The 16,174-nt window shown below is 44.6% G+C and overlaps 1 protein-coding gene across 4 annotated transcripts in view; it reads left to right on the top strand.

Moving 5' to 3' along the window:
• The window catches only part of LOC118514540 (midnolin homolog), a 59,329-nt gene that overhangs the window by 20,301 nt on the left and 22,854 nt on the right, over positions 1-16,174 (top strand). For all 4 annotated transcript variants that reach the window (XM_036061523.1, XM_036061524.1, XM_036061525.1 and 1 more), the window contains one exon: positions 5,892-5,976. In XM_036061523.1, coding sequence (XP_035917416.1) covers positions 5,892-5,976 — 85 coding nt within the window. The remainder of the gene's footprint in view (positions 1-5,891; positions 5,977-16,174) is intronic.

Here is a 16,174-nt window from a genome sequence, read left to right as displayed (position 1 = left end):
AATAATGCAATCGCGAATGCGATTCAATTGACGTGCGCGCCCGCCATTTCCTTGGAGACGGGATTGTGAAGCACAAAGGAGGAGTTGCTAGAAAGGAGTCGGAAGAATAGCTGGCAAAAAAAGGGCGACCAAGTATGCTCTGCCACCATATTATGTACAGAGTTGTAGCTCGCGTACAAGTGCGACTTTCTATTGTGCCATAAATTGCGGTGCACGTAAAATGTTGCCACCAATAATGGGTTCCTTTCTGCGTGCGTTCATGGTTTATTAATGAAAAGAACAACACATTGACATCGGTTTCGGGCGGGTCCGGGGCCGATCGCGTAAAAGTTTAATTAATTAAGTACAAACATTTAATGGCATAACCTCCCCAAAAACGTTGGACGCTCTGTTTGGTTATGAGCTGTGGCCGTACAAAGCATACACACACGCTACACAGCTGTTTATGTCCACCGCGTCTCGTGCTACCTTTTGCACTATCCCCATGCCATGTAACATAATTACCTGTCAGATGCCAGTATTTCGTCCGGCCTTCCGTCTCTCTGCAACGGTGCATGATCCGGGGCCGGTTTACGCTCGGTGCACGATTGCGTGAGCGTTGATCGTTCTGGGAAAGCGACGGGTAAAACAGATTCATGCCAACAGAGCAGCGGCAGCAGCAGCAGGCAGTAGTAGTAGTAGTAATAGTAGCTACAACACATGGGTTTTGAAACAAAAAAGAAGCAAGAAGAAGCGGCGCATAAGCAAGTAGAATCGTAGCATTCCGATCAAATGACTATAATACACCGGATCCACCACGACGTCGTCGTCGCTGACCCGCGGAAGAGGAGGTGTGGCTGATGAAAAGGAGTGCGGCGAGGAGGGGTACGTCTCGTTGCTGCATAATGATGGCCCCGTTTTCTCTTCCCTCCGCTGCAACCCTGTCTTTGTTTTACCCTTCCCGGGCTTCCCGGGCCTTTTGATCATACCTTCTGCGTGCGGCGATCATAATATCGGTCGATAAAATGGACCGACATGCCGGCGCGCGTAAATAAATTGCGTTCATTTTAGCAAACTCTTCTCCACTTGCTTTTCCAGGGAAAGAGAGAGAGAGAGGTGAGTGGCGGGAGGGTAGTGGTGCTTTGTTCGACGGGCATAAACTGGTCTGGCCATCCCCAGCATCAAGAACCATCGACAATGGGATGGGACCACTCCCCAGTACAGACCGGCAGCAGCGTGTGTCTATTGTGTTGTGCCTTTACTACCGCCCGATGATCCATCGGCCATTTGTGTAGGGTTGGTGTTGTATTTTTATGTACTGACAACAAAAAACACATACCGAAAAGAGCAAATAAACACATACGCGTGTGCTGTGGTACGACGACAAGGCGTATAGAGCGGGTTAAGAATCGGTTGGTAAAAGTAGCTTCGCCTGTGCGCGACCCCGTGTGTCTCGGTCGGTCACGGTATGTTGGACGAGAAAAATGACCGAATTTTCGCGTAAGTAGCAAAACAGAAACTCTATTGTTTCTGGATATCAAGCACAGCAAGTTACCGCTGCGGAAATGGTACATGCTCACTTACCATCGACCATCGCGCGGGCTAACAAATTTGCGGAGGTCCCGTTTTATGCCAAAACGCGCATTAACCTTGACCTCCGGTGCTGGCAGTCTGGTGCATGCAATCTGTCACTTGTAAAACATTACAAGCTTTGTGAAAGGTATACTGTCCTCCTGTGTGTCTGTTTGTTACTTTTTATGGATTAAAAAGCGGGAGTAATGTTGTTGCATTCGGTTCGGTACCGTTTAGCTCGGTTACACAATGGGAACTGGCCTTGAAAAGGCACCTAATTGTCGCCAAGGAGTGTACTGCGATAAAAGTGATGTAAAGTTGGTTTTTGTAACTCGGTGCAGCTAGATTTCGGTGTATGACGGTGCTAGTGGGAATTGAAATTCATGTTGAGCAGCAGTCGACAATGGATTCTTTGAACTGTCTTTATGTACTGCGAATTGTGGTTTTACATTCTGAAGGCTTTAATGTGCCTGAAGCAACTTTGCATCCATTTTTTCTTGTTTGGAACAGCTAAAAGAGCCATATCAGAAAATACAAATTATTTTCTTTTGCCCCACAACTGTGATAGGTCAGAGCATGCCATTACTGGCTTTCTTGAATTCGTCTATCTGCAGCTGTTTAGTCAGTTTTTTGTGAGAGGACTCAGTCCGGACGGGATATTCGCGCTGGCTGATACCTTCTTCTTTTTTTGGCACTACAACCTCGAGATGTCTCGGCCTGCCATTTCTGGCTTTCTGTGTCTTAATTTTACCCGTAGTAAAAAAGCCACAGCCTTACTTACGGGGAGGCGGTCTGGATGGGATTTGAACCTCGGCCCTGCCATGTGAAGACCAGCGCCGCTGTCGCCTCGGCCACCGGACGGCCACGGCTGATACCTTTACCTTGCTTAAAATACCTAAAATTAATATTAACTTATTAATTGTTGTTAAACTTTCGTATTGCTATTTTGTCAAGCTTTATATATGGCAGTAGCTCAATATATAAATAAAAAAACATATTTGTTCCATAGCAATACGTTATTGTTGTTGAATAATTAGAATTTTGTTTTATTCATGAAGGACGGCTAAATGCTTTTGCTAAATTATTTAAAGTATTGCAATTTTGATGTAGATAATACGTCGCAAGCCGTCGTACTAAATTTTGAAGCATGGCCACTTATCTGAATAGAGTTTAAGAGTGCAAGAAAATTGTCAATTGAGTCATCAACTAATTACTCATGTTATGTCCAAACAACTGGTTTTATTAAACCATCGGTCAAAACTCGTTTGATAATGTTTATACAGTCCCTTACGAATATTTGTTTTTATCTGCCAAACAAAGTCAACTTGAAAACCAAACCCCAAACTCGAAGTCATATCATGTGCAGCGTTTATCAGTTCATAAAACAAGTGTTGTTTGAAACAACGAATAGTTTTATAGTTTTTCATAACAAGTAGTTCCTTCTGATGTTATATTTGGTTATGTCTTATTTGTCTTATGTTGTTATATCTCAAATGGCTCATTGTTTTAAGTATGGAGACATTTGTTTATGGCCTAAAAACACTCTCAGGAACCAAGTTATCGCATGAGACAAAATTCATAACCGAATAAATGTTTACTGAAAAACGCTAGCAGAATGAAAGACATGATTTAAAAAATGTATTTATAAAATTATCAAATTTATTAAAAATGTAGCGGAACGAAAAAGCGGTTCTGAAAAGAACGAAACGAAATAAGTAGCCAAAAAAAAAACACTTCTAGTTTGGTATATAACAATAATCGCAAGTTCTTCAAAAAAACCCACAGAATTTTTCCCAAAAACCCATTAAACAATTGTTAAGACTTGGTTCGATATTTTGATAACTTTATCTGTTTTCAAAGAGATGTGACATTATAAATTAACATTCAAGTTCTACTAGCAAAGATTTTACATGTACAATACATATTATAGTTGGCAAAGTAATGTAATACCAACTATTAATAACTGGATTATGAAAAGCGTTTTCACTTCCTTACCGGGTATTTCTTATCATAAGCGAGCTTAACCGGGTAGCACACCTCCAACGTTTACACACCTGGTTGCACACCCAAAGGAAGAAAAGGGCCGTAATTTACAGTTGACATTGTTAAAATATCAACCGAGCACAAATAAAGCGAAACCTGCACAGACATTCATCTTCGTCGAGCAGTAGCCGACCGGCATCTTACTTTAATGCTCGCATCCCTGGGCCCCATGCCCCCATGCCGTCATCGTAACACTGGTCCGTAGTAATGGACGTCATTCCCCGTTTTGGGTTTGGAAGCACGTCGTCGTGGGCAAGAATGGTGGTTGTGGGAGGGGGGAGGATTGCAAAAAGAACAGGGAAAGGACGGAGGGTTGACGCAATCCGGGACTCGAGTCTCCCGACGGCTGACTCCCACTAGCAACGTGAGCCATGGCTGTGCCGCACCTTTACGAGATGCTGTTGTGGCAGTGTGAGTGTAAGTAAGATTGCGGTATAAGAACGAACAGATGATTGTGCTTTCTGGCTGTGTTCTTGTTGGTGTTGTTCCACCCTCGCTCTATCTTACCAGTCTGATCAGTTTTTGGTGTTGTCGTTGTTGTTGTTGAGGGTGAAGGGGGTTAAGTTTCATAGTGAACCGGTAAGACATGGTTGTAAGGCTGCCAGTAGTAGTAATGGCTGTAGTAAGTAAGAACCGAGACCAGGCACACACTGCTAACGAACGCGGCGTAGCTCGATTCAGGCGAAGTGGAGTAACACACTTGCGCGAGAAGTGCAATCCCTTCTCGGCACGAAAGCATCGACGTTCCATGCTTCCATCGAGGCAAGAACGTGGCCCAAGATGAATGGCTAGAACGTATGCCGGGAGCGGGTTGGTGAAGGAGGATTTGGGAGCGGCGAGCGGGGCGCGCTTCAAGTCACGAGCGAAAGGAAGGTGAAATAGAAGTCACTTGTGCAGGAAAGACCGATCCGCGGGGATCGGACGTTGGGAGTTCGTTTTGGCAGGCAGCTTGGGGGGAGGGAATTAAGTGAAAAAGTGTGATAGAAGGAAACAAAAGCGACTGTCGTCTTCTGTACGTTGCGTCGCGCCCTGTTTCGTGTGTAGCGTTTGCTGGAAGTAAGCGAAATTACGCGAGAGAAAACCGCGAACGACGAACTGGTTCTTGGCTTCGAAGGAAAAAGGGAAAAGAAAACCTCACGAGAGCCAACCTTGCGGATTTTTTTTTTTTACTTTTTGGTCGTTCAAGATTTTATTTGGCATTCTTGCGTCTTGCTCACCAACGCCACGAACCATCGGGAAAAGGTTGTGAGTTGTCCCGTGTGTCCAACTGGGGTGGGTTTTTTTTTTTGGATGGAAGACAGTGGAACGACAACCGGTCGTGTTCGGGTCCCCGTTACCGTAAGTAAATAAACTGAGAAGCTCGAAATGAAATATAAATACGAGTAATATAATGTATTCTGCACCGCATCGGCAATGATAGTCAAACACTTAGCGCAAGGAATGTGTAATCGGTTACCACGCCTTGTCCGTCCGGCTTTCCCTGGTTGGGCGAGCGCATCGCGGCATTGGCATCTTTGCCTCAGGGTTTCTTCGCGGGGAAGGTCTCACTTCGCTGTGTACCCTACGGCGGAGTCTCGATGCAAAGTACCCCGAGTGCTACAGTGTGTCCAGCGAATGCTCTCATCTGCAAATGGATTCGTAGCGCCGGTGGGATGTTAGGTTTGGGAGGGGGGTATCTGCGGTGGCTCAAAGTTTGGAGCTGGTTGTACTGGGGATGCTTCTCTACAATTCGTCGATGGCAAGCGCATCTTGAAGAAAGTAAGTCGCTCGGAGTGTCGATCGATCTTTCGAGCGCGAAGAACGTGAGCAACCAAGCAGGCAAGTTGTGGATTTATTCTTCTTCAGAGCCTGGCACTGTGTGAAGGAGACACGCCATAATCCGAGGTAGATTAGGTGGGAGAGTTTCGTAAAGGGTAATTTGATGTAACTATGAAGGAGTGAAGTCGTTTCGTTTTATTTTGTCCTGGATCCAGGCTTCGGTTGTCCCCAGGAAAAACAGGCTCCACAAACAGTGTAACAATTCCCAGCCCATAGTGTTGCATCGCTGATTGAAGCTAATGTTGTTAAGGCGAAATATTACATCCGTTCATGATTAAAATTGTCCTGGCAGCACTCCAACGCTGGGCCGCAGCAAATGGAGCATTTGCCACCCCACTATGCAGCAGTTAAAGTAAAGCCCGTTTCGTGGAAGCGCGGCACCAGCATTTACTACCTTTCTAAAGCCAGCTTTCCGCTTTTACTTCAGAACATAACTAACGCTCTTCGTTTTTTCTTTTCTTTTACTACCCCCCAAACAGATTGACGGTCACGACTCGGGCACCGAGTCCGACGGTGACCTGGAGCAGGAAGACGACCTGATACAGGAGCACGAGATGGAGCTAAGTAAGTAGTTGCACCGTTTTTATCATTGTGTGTGTTTGTGTGTTTTTTTTTCTTTCTTGTACCTCCAACCCATGATTGGGAGCGCTTCTTCCCCTGTTCCAGCATACGCAGACAGCAGCATCAGAAGTTTAGCTTTGGCCGGTTTTAAGTTGCTTCAGTTTTACGACGACTGCAACGTTTTGCCGTAGCGCCACGGTTTTTCGAGGAAGAAGGACCGTGTGTATATGTGCTTCGTGTGACTCTCGTTGCCTTGGGACGCTTTCTCATCGAGCGACGGGGTGCTGTTGTTCCTTGGCTAGTTGGGTGTCCTTTTTGGTGGCGTAACTTTGCCGGCATTTTTATGGCACGTGCTTGGGAATACAATTTGGGCAGGATGTAATAAGGAGCATGAATTGTATGTGTCTTTCCCACGAAGACACAATGGCAATGAACGGAACAGGAAGTGAAGAACGCTGTTTCTTCCTTTCGGCGGGACAGGCTTGTTTTTCTTGCATGGAGAAAGGAAGTGGATAGAAATACGTAATTTTGAAGTTTATGTGTCAAACACCAAAACTAAGCTAAGTGTAAGAGGAAACATTGGGTTTGTACTTTTGTGTATGAGCCAATTATCATATTCTTGAGACGCAGTTTTGCAAATGAGAAAATTTATGTGATTATGGCGGTTAGTTTTATGTTTTTCCTGGAGACGAGAATCGAGTTCTCCATAATTGATCGGTCAGCTCGGCGAATCGTTCTTAAGTATGCTAATGAAACTATTTGTATGGTATGATTTAGACGTCACATTAGAAACCATGATCAGTCTTAGATCGTCAAATTATCGCTTTGCTAATCAGGGCAATGATTTAAGCTGATTTTCGCTTCAAACATAATGCTGTACTCAGAAGATCAGCTCATAATTCTTTTAACCACGAGACGTGTTAATTTTGTCCCGGGTGAGCCTTAAGCTTCACTAACGTGATCAACACTCATTCGAGCGTTTACAATGTTGAAATCACGTACATTTTAAGTGTCATTTCACGCACGAAACGTTTCCCAAAACTCAGCGTGATAATGAGCTTTACAGCTGATTTGGAAGATATTTGGAGGGTCGACCAAGAGGTGTTGTGCTGCTCCCAGCTTGCGACGCTCGCAGTCGATTGACTTAATTGTATTTTTGGACCACCCGTTCACAATGCTCGCGGCGAAAAAAAGTGCTGACCGTAACGGAAACACAAAAATCATCCACGTCGGGGTGGTGTTTAGCAAAGTGAGCGATTGCCGAATGCACTGTTGTGCCTGCATCTGCATCAGCTGTGCCAAACCAAAACTGTGGCCGTTACGCCATCGCCGGCCTCGAAAGGGTAGACGAACAAATAAACAAACTCCAGAAAACCGAATTTAAACTCCACTTAAGCGCCAAACGGAACGCGAACCATGAGGAAGTCTGTCGGGTGTATGAATTACTGTGCGTTTCAAAAGCATGAACGTAATCATAACGGCTCGTGTGCGAGGGGTTTCTACTACCATAATTTGACCCTGTGTCTCGGAGGTTGCGCCGGCGTGGAGGGCAACGGAAAGCAATCGAGTTGAATTGAAAGAAATAGATATTATTTGCAATCATTTGCAGTTATTTTTAATGGTACGCTCTCTGTGCTGTGTGTGTTGTCGCACTTGGCGGCGAGTTTAATGGACAAGCTTTCATCAACTGGCATCGAAAGCGCCGTGCCTCGCTCCGACCCTTGGCAGTAGTAGAATGTGAAATCTGAGTCGTTCGAATTTCTACGACTCACACCCAAGTGGAGGGCCATTTTCTGTAGCAGCTGATGTTTAGTGGGCCATACATTGTGCGTACATTTGCACAAAAAGCGATTAGACACTGGAGTTTGCGGTGTTTGGGGTTTCGAGTGCTGTGTATAAGTCAGGGGTCGGCAAATTGTTGGGGGGTTTGGTTGTATGGCTCGATCAGAGTGTTAGATTTATTTTTCGTAGCAGTTTTGAATGAATAAAATATGTTTCAAATTGATTTCTTCTTCTTCTTCCTTGGCACTAAAACTTCGAGCGGTCTTCGCCTACCATTTCTGGCTTTCTGTGATTTGATTTTACCCGTAGCAAAGTAGTCAGCCCTGCGTACGGGGAGGCGGTCTGGATGGGATTTGAACTGCTTTAGTATTGTCTAAAGATAGCTATTCTTATCATTTTGACTATTATTACGTAGTATGTGTTTTGACATTTGGGGACTGAAATGTCTTTCGTTAATTTTTTCTAAAGATGAAAAACCGTCAAAAGCGGCGTTGTAAGGAAATGATAGAATTTTTCAATGTTTCAATGTCATTCCTAAAATTTAATATTTTTTGTGACATTTATGGAATATGCGTTAATCCAGCAGTTTGTGTATGGGTCATAGGAACCCTCTATTGCAAATTGGATCTCTGAATACTTAATAATGAGTTTTGCAGCTGAAATCTTCATAGATTTGCTACAATTTGGCTGATGATGAATTTTATATTTTCATCAGATTTTCTTCTTATGTGAGGCTAAAAACTCACAACCTTGAAAGGTCTCGGTTTGCCATTTCTGGCTTCCTTTGGTTTTACTTTTACTCGTAGGTCGTGATCAGATCAGTTTTTCATTGGCTTTTTTTCATAAGATCAAACTCATAAGATTTTCAGACTTTCAAAATAACAAAATATGTTTAAACATGTTTTCATTTATTGTATTTAAGATTTATTGAGGTGTACACAAAAATAGCAAAATACAGCATGCGGAAAAAAACAGCCTGGGTGATTGCTAACCCCTGCCTTAGAATAGCAAAAGCCATCCTCACACAATTACACGTCGAACGTGCAGAATAAGCGTGTTTCGTCGTGTGACATTGAAAGTGGGTGACAGTGGGCCACATAGACCGATCTACCCATGCTGTAGCCCGTCCACTGGTGGCACCGGTTCAGCTCCGGGTATGGTTTGCTGCAATTTGGCAATTTAAATTAATAAGCCGGGAGAGAAAACTACATGGAGTCGCATATGTTGCGGTTCGCCCCTTTCTATATTTATGTCACTTTGGTCAATGTAAATTTGATACTTACTTTGGTTTCCTCGCTTTTGCTCTGCCTTTTGTCGTAAACACGGTTAAGTTAACTTTTCTTAAATCTCAGAAAATATTTCTCTCAAAAAAATTGTGCCTAGTTATCAGTTGTGGCTCCACAGCACCAATGCAATTTGCTGCTGTGAGTTAGTGAAGTTTTTGACGTTTGTAAAACTTTTCCACCAACTACTAACTTCCACTTCCACGCGACTGGAGCTATTTGGATGGATGTCCGGTGCGGCTGAAAATTATTAACCTACTCCCTGCTCGCTCCAGCCTCCATGCACCCGACTAGAGCGCTACAACTTTACGAACTCTCAACCATGACTGGCTAGCGGCGCCTCAATAAACAAACTCATCTTGGCGTAATTGTTGCTAATGGCTGGCGAAACAATTTGTGCATGGCTTAGTAGCCCCCTCCCTGCCTCCCACCCCGTCACCCTCTGCCACTCGCTTTCTCTCTCTCTCTCGATTATGTAGCGAGGCATTCGGTTCTCAACGGAAGCGTGAAAATTGCACTGGTGCTGAATGTCAGTACTACCGGGCACCGCACAGAATCTTCAGTTGGCCAGCTGTCCGGATGTGTTTGACATTCAGCGGAAAATCGCCTCTGCTCAGTCACCGCCCGGGATACCCCAAGTCCCATTCTCCCCCCATGCTTGGGCTCATGTTTCGGGATCTCCTGCCGAGCGAAACTCGGGACCGATGGACCTTCGGGGCGCCACCGGGTCGAGTGAGTTTGAAGTTGATTTGCTGCAATTAAAGCAAACGTCCAAAACACTCCACAAACACACGCAGCCACACATTCTGTCCCATTTCTTCTGCTCACTGCTGTGTCCGCTGGGGGTATTTTGCTCGTACTTGAGCAGTGGAATGATGTGGATGATTACAGCAGGATGGGCTAAGCCGGCATTTCTAAGACACTGCTGCGAGTGCTGGAGCGCTTGTGGTCAGCTGGAGGACAAACCAAAAAACAAACGGGCAACTCTCGACTGGATGCGAATAGTGCAGGCACTGGATAAAAGGGATAACTTCTTCGAAAAGTCGCCATTTTTCGTCACGAGCGGGTTGTCACCAGCTGCCATCTTAAGGTACCGTTTTGCTTCTCGTTATCCTTCCGTTGGTCGGTGCGATTTACTCCTTCGCCAGTGGCAGTGGCCAGAACCAGGGTTGGGAACGGTTCGTAATTAAGATTTGTGTACGGTTGTGGAGAGTGGTCGATAGTGTTGTCTTCCTGTGTGTGTGTGTGTGTGTGTGCGCATCCGGAAGATTTCGTCCAACCCCCATCTCACGGCACAACAGCAGATCCGAGAGTGTTATCATTTGGCAGCGTTTTCTGGTTACGGTTAGCACAAGCGCCATCGTGTTTTCAACGCCATCGTACGATCGTTTCTCCTGACGGGTCGGGAAAATAAACTACAGCCCTGGCCGTCGTCCGGCACTACTGCTGCTGGCGCAATGGTAGCGTACAATTTGTTTGAATCGTTTTTCCTTTTACCATGCGTTTTCATTTTATCCTCTCCTTTTCGAAACGTTCAACTCGCACAAAAAGGTGTTTGAAGGAATTTCTACCCGTTAGCATGAAGCAAATAAAGAAGGAAGGAAGCGTGTGCCACCGTTATTGCGGCACGGTGAAGATGGAGAGGTTTCGCATTCTTTTGACTGTGAACTAACTCCCTTTAATTATGATATATTTTCCTCTTTACGGTTGCGAAGGTGTTCCAAGAAAATAATCCTTTTCCATCTTCTCGCGTGGGCAGGTGTATGCGGGACGGCTGCTAACTGGAAGAAATAACAACGACATTGTGTGCGTGTGTGTGTGTGTGGGAAGAAGGTAACAACGTCGGAAATGGATTTTTCATTGTAGCAGAACAAATGGTTGTGTGATGGGATGTATTTTTTACCAGCCAGAGCTAGTAAAAGCCTTTTGTACGTTGAGCCTGTTCTTGAGAAGAAAAAAAAGCTCCACATCTGGAAAGGGAAAGCCGAGTGCTTCTACTTTCTTTTAATTTGTCATCTCGCAAGTATCCGTTTTTGAATTGTGATTCCTTTTAGTTGCTGTGCCCACAGCGTCAGCATTCCGATCGTGAGTGCGTGCATCGATTCGGTGCGGTTTGGTGACGATGTTAAACGCACAGGTTAGCATTGGAAGCACGGCGTTTCAAGGGTTTTACGGATTAAAAGACATTTGGTTTTTGCTGTATAAAAACATTATATGGCCCTTTGTTTTACAGCCCTCACTTTCATTGTTTAGAGCCGGAAAGCTGCCCGAAGACCGACGACTGGAAGGAATGAGTCTCTCTCGGTACCACCGTAATGATTCTCGTGCCGTTTGAAATGTCCCGGCCGGTTTCAGTGTCGAACCTTCCGAAAGGACATCCCAAGGACGAACGAACCGCTTTCCTTCCCAACAACAGCCCGGCGAATGAACGCTAACGGATGACCTAAACCGTCCCCATACCGAAAGCGCAGAAAAAGGGTTCAAATCATATCATTAGGCAAGTAGTAGGGAGCGTAGTTGGGAGGCCAGTCGGTTTGGTCGGGCTGGCTGACTGGCTGACTGCCTTGGCGAATGGATGGGATGTAAAGGAAGAAGTATTTTTGGGGCGGGTGATTTGCTATTATGGTTCCATAATCCGCAATGCAATATAGTTGGAATTAATGGGCACCGGGTAAAACCGGGCGGGTTCGCAAATCGCATCTCATTTTTATTACATTTTATGATCCCTCCACTCTGCGCTGTGCTGCAAATTTCGGATACGGTTGACGTCCTCTGTCTAACGATCGTTTAAGAGGGCGAGCAGCAGCAGCAACAGCAGCAGTAGTAGCAAAGGCAGGAGCAACAACTTTATCCTCGGTCGGTTTAAAAGCATCTCTCTCAGCTCCGATGTGTTTGGTTTGGATGGTGGATGATGATCGATAGGGTAGGGAAATAAAGACCGGGAGATATTATTCCAAATTTAAACACCCAAATGATGAATGATCACGACGATAATCAGCTCGAGCGGGGCGAATGTTTGCTCATCGTTTCATTGAACGTTTGTTTGGTGGCAAGTCCATGATCACTTTACGCCGGGATACTTGATTCTATCTCTCTCTCCCTCCCTTGGTCTCTATCTGCATCCTCCATTTTGGTCTACGATTTTTGCACTGTGGTTCGTTTTTGTCTTAGACATTCCTTCACGCGTACAAGGTACACGGGTACAAGTGCTTGCCGTTTAGTCACGGCTGTGAAATGCTTCTTCACCTACTGTCTCTAACTACCCAACCGGCGGTGACTAGTGCAGCGTGTGCGGCAAGTGATTGAAGGGGATTGAACCGATTTAGTAGCAGTCAGTGAAGAGATATTATTAGAACTTAACCGACCGACCGGGTGGACCGGTTGGCGTGGTAAGGAGCAATTGGTGTGTGCGTTTGTCTTTTGCGCTGATGTGCGTGATGTAACACGCATTCATTACGTTGCTCACATTTCGATTGCTGATGGCTAGAAAATGTTTGCGTGTAGGTCGTAATAGTTCCTGAAGAGGATTTTGATTTGTTTAAAGGTGTAAAATTGGGTAGAAAGTTTATTTTAGTGTTTGTTTTTATAATACATTTGTTTTCGTTATGATTGTTTTACTCGGATGTTGTTCTAGTTTTAGCGATGTTCGTGTAATTCCTTAGTCAAAGAAACCACTATTGGAAGGCCAAGAACTGTTGAAGCAATAGAGCCAAGAAAGAAGACGTTTAAGATGTTATTTTAACTGTTCAAACCTGGTTTACACAAAAGGCGAACTGCAACACAAATTTGATTGTCCGGCTAAATGCTGTCGCTTCTTGTCATATGGGAGTTGCGCTTCATCTAGATCGGCTTTAATAGTAATCCAGGTAAAAGTCAAAATAATGTAAGGTTATGACCTCTTGAGGTTGTACAGTCAAAGTGATAGAAGCAGTTAAAATTTTAGGTTAGGTTTTATGCATTATTTTTTAACTTTATCCAGCTAAGATTCAAATTACTCCAAGAATACCAGGAATGAATTGGCCAAGGACTCTCAAGGCTGTGAAGTGTTAAAATGAAATCAAATGAAGAAGAACTTGTTGTTTTCTTCACCTTCGAATTAAATTGAGATTGTGGCTTTTTTCTTCGATATATTCAGATCATTGTGCATTTGCAACCGAAAAAGCAACATCCCTTAAATATTCCAAAATCCTGATGCTTTGAACTTACCCATTGCTCTGGGAAAACATTCTAGGCGACAAATTGTTCGAACTATTAGCGCAAGAAATTTGAGAAGCTGCTGTAGCACACTCAACGCTAAACCTCGCCATGCATGCATATACCGAAAGTGTATCAACACCGAGTTCCTCTCAAGGTGCTCTCACTGGGGCCAAGCGTACGAAAAGGGGTAAAAAAACCTCCGGAGTTGAAACGCGCATTTACGCTAAGAAAAACACTACAATTTTTCTGACGTACGTCGCCCTTACTCCTCCCTCAAACCTCCCAACACCTTCCCACTTCCATCACCGTACCATCGTGACCGTGGCCTCTTCGTCCTTTGGTCGGTGTAATGGCGAAGAAACGTAAATGGCACTCATTTTGGGGAGTTTTGTGTGCACCGTTTTTTTTAATGCGATTTTCTTTTTTACCATTTTTTTTTCCTCCTTTTTGCAAAACAATACTACCAAACCCCGCCACCTCCCTTACCCCTTCACCCACCTAATAGGGGTGAGTGATGTATGCTCGCCGTAGAAGAAAGCACTCTCATCGCCGAAGACGATGAGTGCCCGAGTTCCTCGGCCCTAGGCGGCGAGTGTGTTAGAGATGCCAACGTCAGCCAAAGTTCATTGATAGTAGTGGCCGGTTCTGAGAGTTGGACCTGGCTGGTGGGGACATCGTGGGGGCGGTAGCCAGATGATGGGAGGGAAGGGCTGTGACACAATCTACGCTCTTTTCCGTGAATCGTGAGAGTCGTGGTGCAGTGAGAGTGAACGTCTAAGCAAACTACTCTTTATGCATGAGCGTCGTTTTGCAGCCGTTGAGTGTTTGGGGTTGGCGGTGAGGTGTGAGGTTACGGGCAAGCCTTTCCAAGGGCGGATGGCGGACGAATGGCCAGGTCACGGGGAGACGGCAGCGAGTGGAGGGATGGTTTGCGATATCGTAAAATTCCTCCGTGCTCGTAGCACGTCGCGAACGGCGCATGCGTCCGCTCGTTCATTCACATTTCTCCACCGGCTTTTTAGTAGGTTGGTAGTGTTGAGTATGCGGCGTGCTGCTCGCTGCTTTCGGAGCGTATCGTCGTAGAACAACCATTACGATGAACTGGTGTGCGCAAGCGTACCCTCACGGGGGGACAGAGACCCCATTTGGCGACCGCTGCAAGAAAAGGATCGCATTTTTGTGTGGCAGTAATAGGGATTCCCGAAAACCTCAACCTCAGCTTCACGGCATAGAAAGCGTACTACACACAATTATACCATCCAACGTCAAAGCCAATTTTTGTACGTCGTTTTGCAAACGATCCTTGTCTTTCGCTCTCCCTCTCTTATATACTGCCTTCTCTTTCCATCGTTCGCTGGCTGTGCATCATGGAACGGGAAGATGCTTTTATCGGTATTTCGCGTAATATCGTAAACACATTCCTTTGGCTTAGGTATGGAAAATGCAGACAAGAAAAAAAAAAACAGGAATGCAAAATGAGAGTAAAAGAGAGAGAGAGAAGTCTTGAGAAAGTGAAAAAAAGGTCAAACAAACGATTGCTCGCGTACACGGGTCTCGGGTACTACAACATCTCGCGATGAGCAAGCACTTTTCCTTCACTAGAACGATTTTCCCGAAGCGAACACAACGAGAAGAAGCAGGCGCGAGGCTTCAAAGCTAGAGTAAAAGGAAGGGAAAACAGATTCCCCCATTCTGCGCTAATGCTTCGGGAAGAGGGACCGTGGGGTCTAACCTTCAAAACTGATCCTTCCGGCAATGGCACCCGGGCATCATGATGCTGTTTGGAATGGATTGTTTCTTTTTCGCTTGCCTGGCGAATCGCCGTCGTTGGGCTTGAGTTTCCAGCGTGTAGAAAGAGCACAGAACTCAGATGTTTTACGTGTGTGTGTGTGTGTGTATTTTGTCTAAAAATAGATTTGATATTCCGGGATCCCGCGACCCGAATGGCAAAGAAGTGCTGGGACACACGGACGCGGAGGCTCTCCTATTTCTTGTATTCTCCCGTTTTTATTACGATGCTTTTGTTTGCTGTTGGTTCCACTCCACCCGAGATCAGGTAAGCGCACATTACGGCGCGAATGAAGAGATGTTCTTTAGCGTGGTTGGTTAGTGTATCCTTTGCCCGACCTCATGCTACCCATTTTACTCCGCTCGCTATCATTGCTGGTTAACGTAAGCACTTTTGCTGTTGTTGTTTATCTTGTGCGATCGTTCGCTGTTGGTTTTGTTTTAGAACCATTAACATAATACTTTGCTTCAAAATCTTGAACCCCTCACCGGGTCTCATTCATAGGTGCTCTAGCTGTTGTGTTGTTTATTGAGCTCCGACTTTTTTTTGGGGTTCCTGGTACTTGAGACACCAGGCGTCTCCATCGGATATAAAGTCCTTGGGAAAAATTTGGTTTGTAACGTGAATTATGAGGGCAGTGATTTTTGTTTACAAAATGTGTGACACTTTTCTTGATACCTTTTTTTCTATTTTAAATTTCTATTTTATAAAGGGGTTTACTTGTTCTGTATGTTTGCAAAAATTGTGCTAAGTGCATTATAGGTAAAATGTTTCTAAGGCGATCGTAGGAGTTTTCACTGAGTGTAGTCAAAAAGAGACTAGAGATATTTGCGCTGGTTTGATCAAAGTTGAGTTGCTTGCTTGTATTTCATAAAAAGTAAGTCCATTTACATAATTAATTTCTTAGAGTTTCTTCGATAATTCACTTTAATGAATGGAAGGTTCTATATGTCTCTATAAATATAAAAAAAACATAAATGAAACTAATATAAAGGGCACAAGTTAAGCATATTATTAAGTGAATAATGCATTTAAAACTCTGTAATATCGTTTTAATTTAAAAAAATCCTTATTTGTAATCCTTATTTCATCTTAATTAAAAAAAAAACCCTCTCAAAGCAGACGCTTTTCTTCCGTTTAACTGACCGTT

The sequence above is a fragment of the Anopheles stephensi genome, chromosome 3, assembly GCF_013141755.1.
Source record: "Anopheles stephensi strain Indian chromosome 3, UCI_ANSTEP_V1.0, whole genome shotgun sequence".
Classification (NCBI taxonomy): Eukaryota; Metazoa; Arthropoda; class Insecta; order Diptera; family Culicidae; genus Anopheles; species Anopheles stephensi.
The sequence above is the reverse complement of the archived record's forward strand: the minus strand, read 5'-3'. Positions and strand labels throughout refer to the sequence as shown.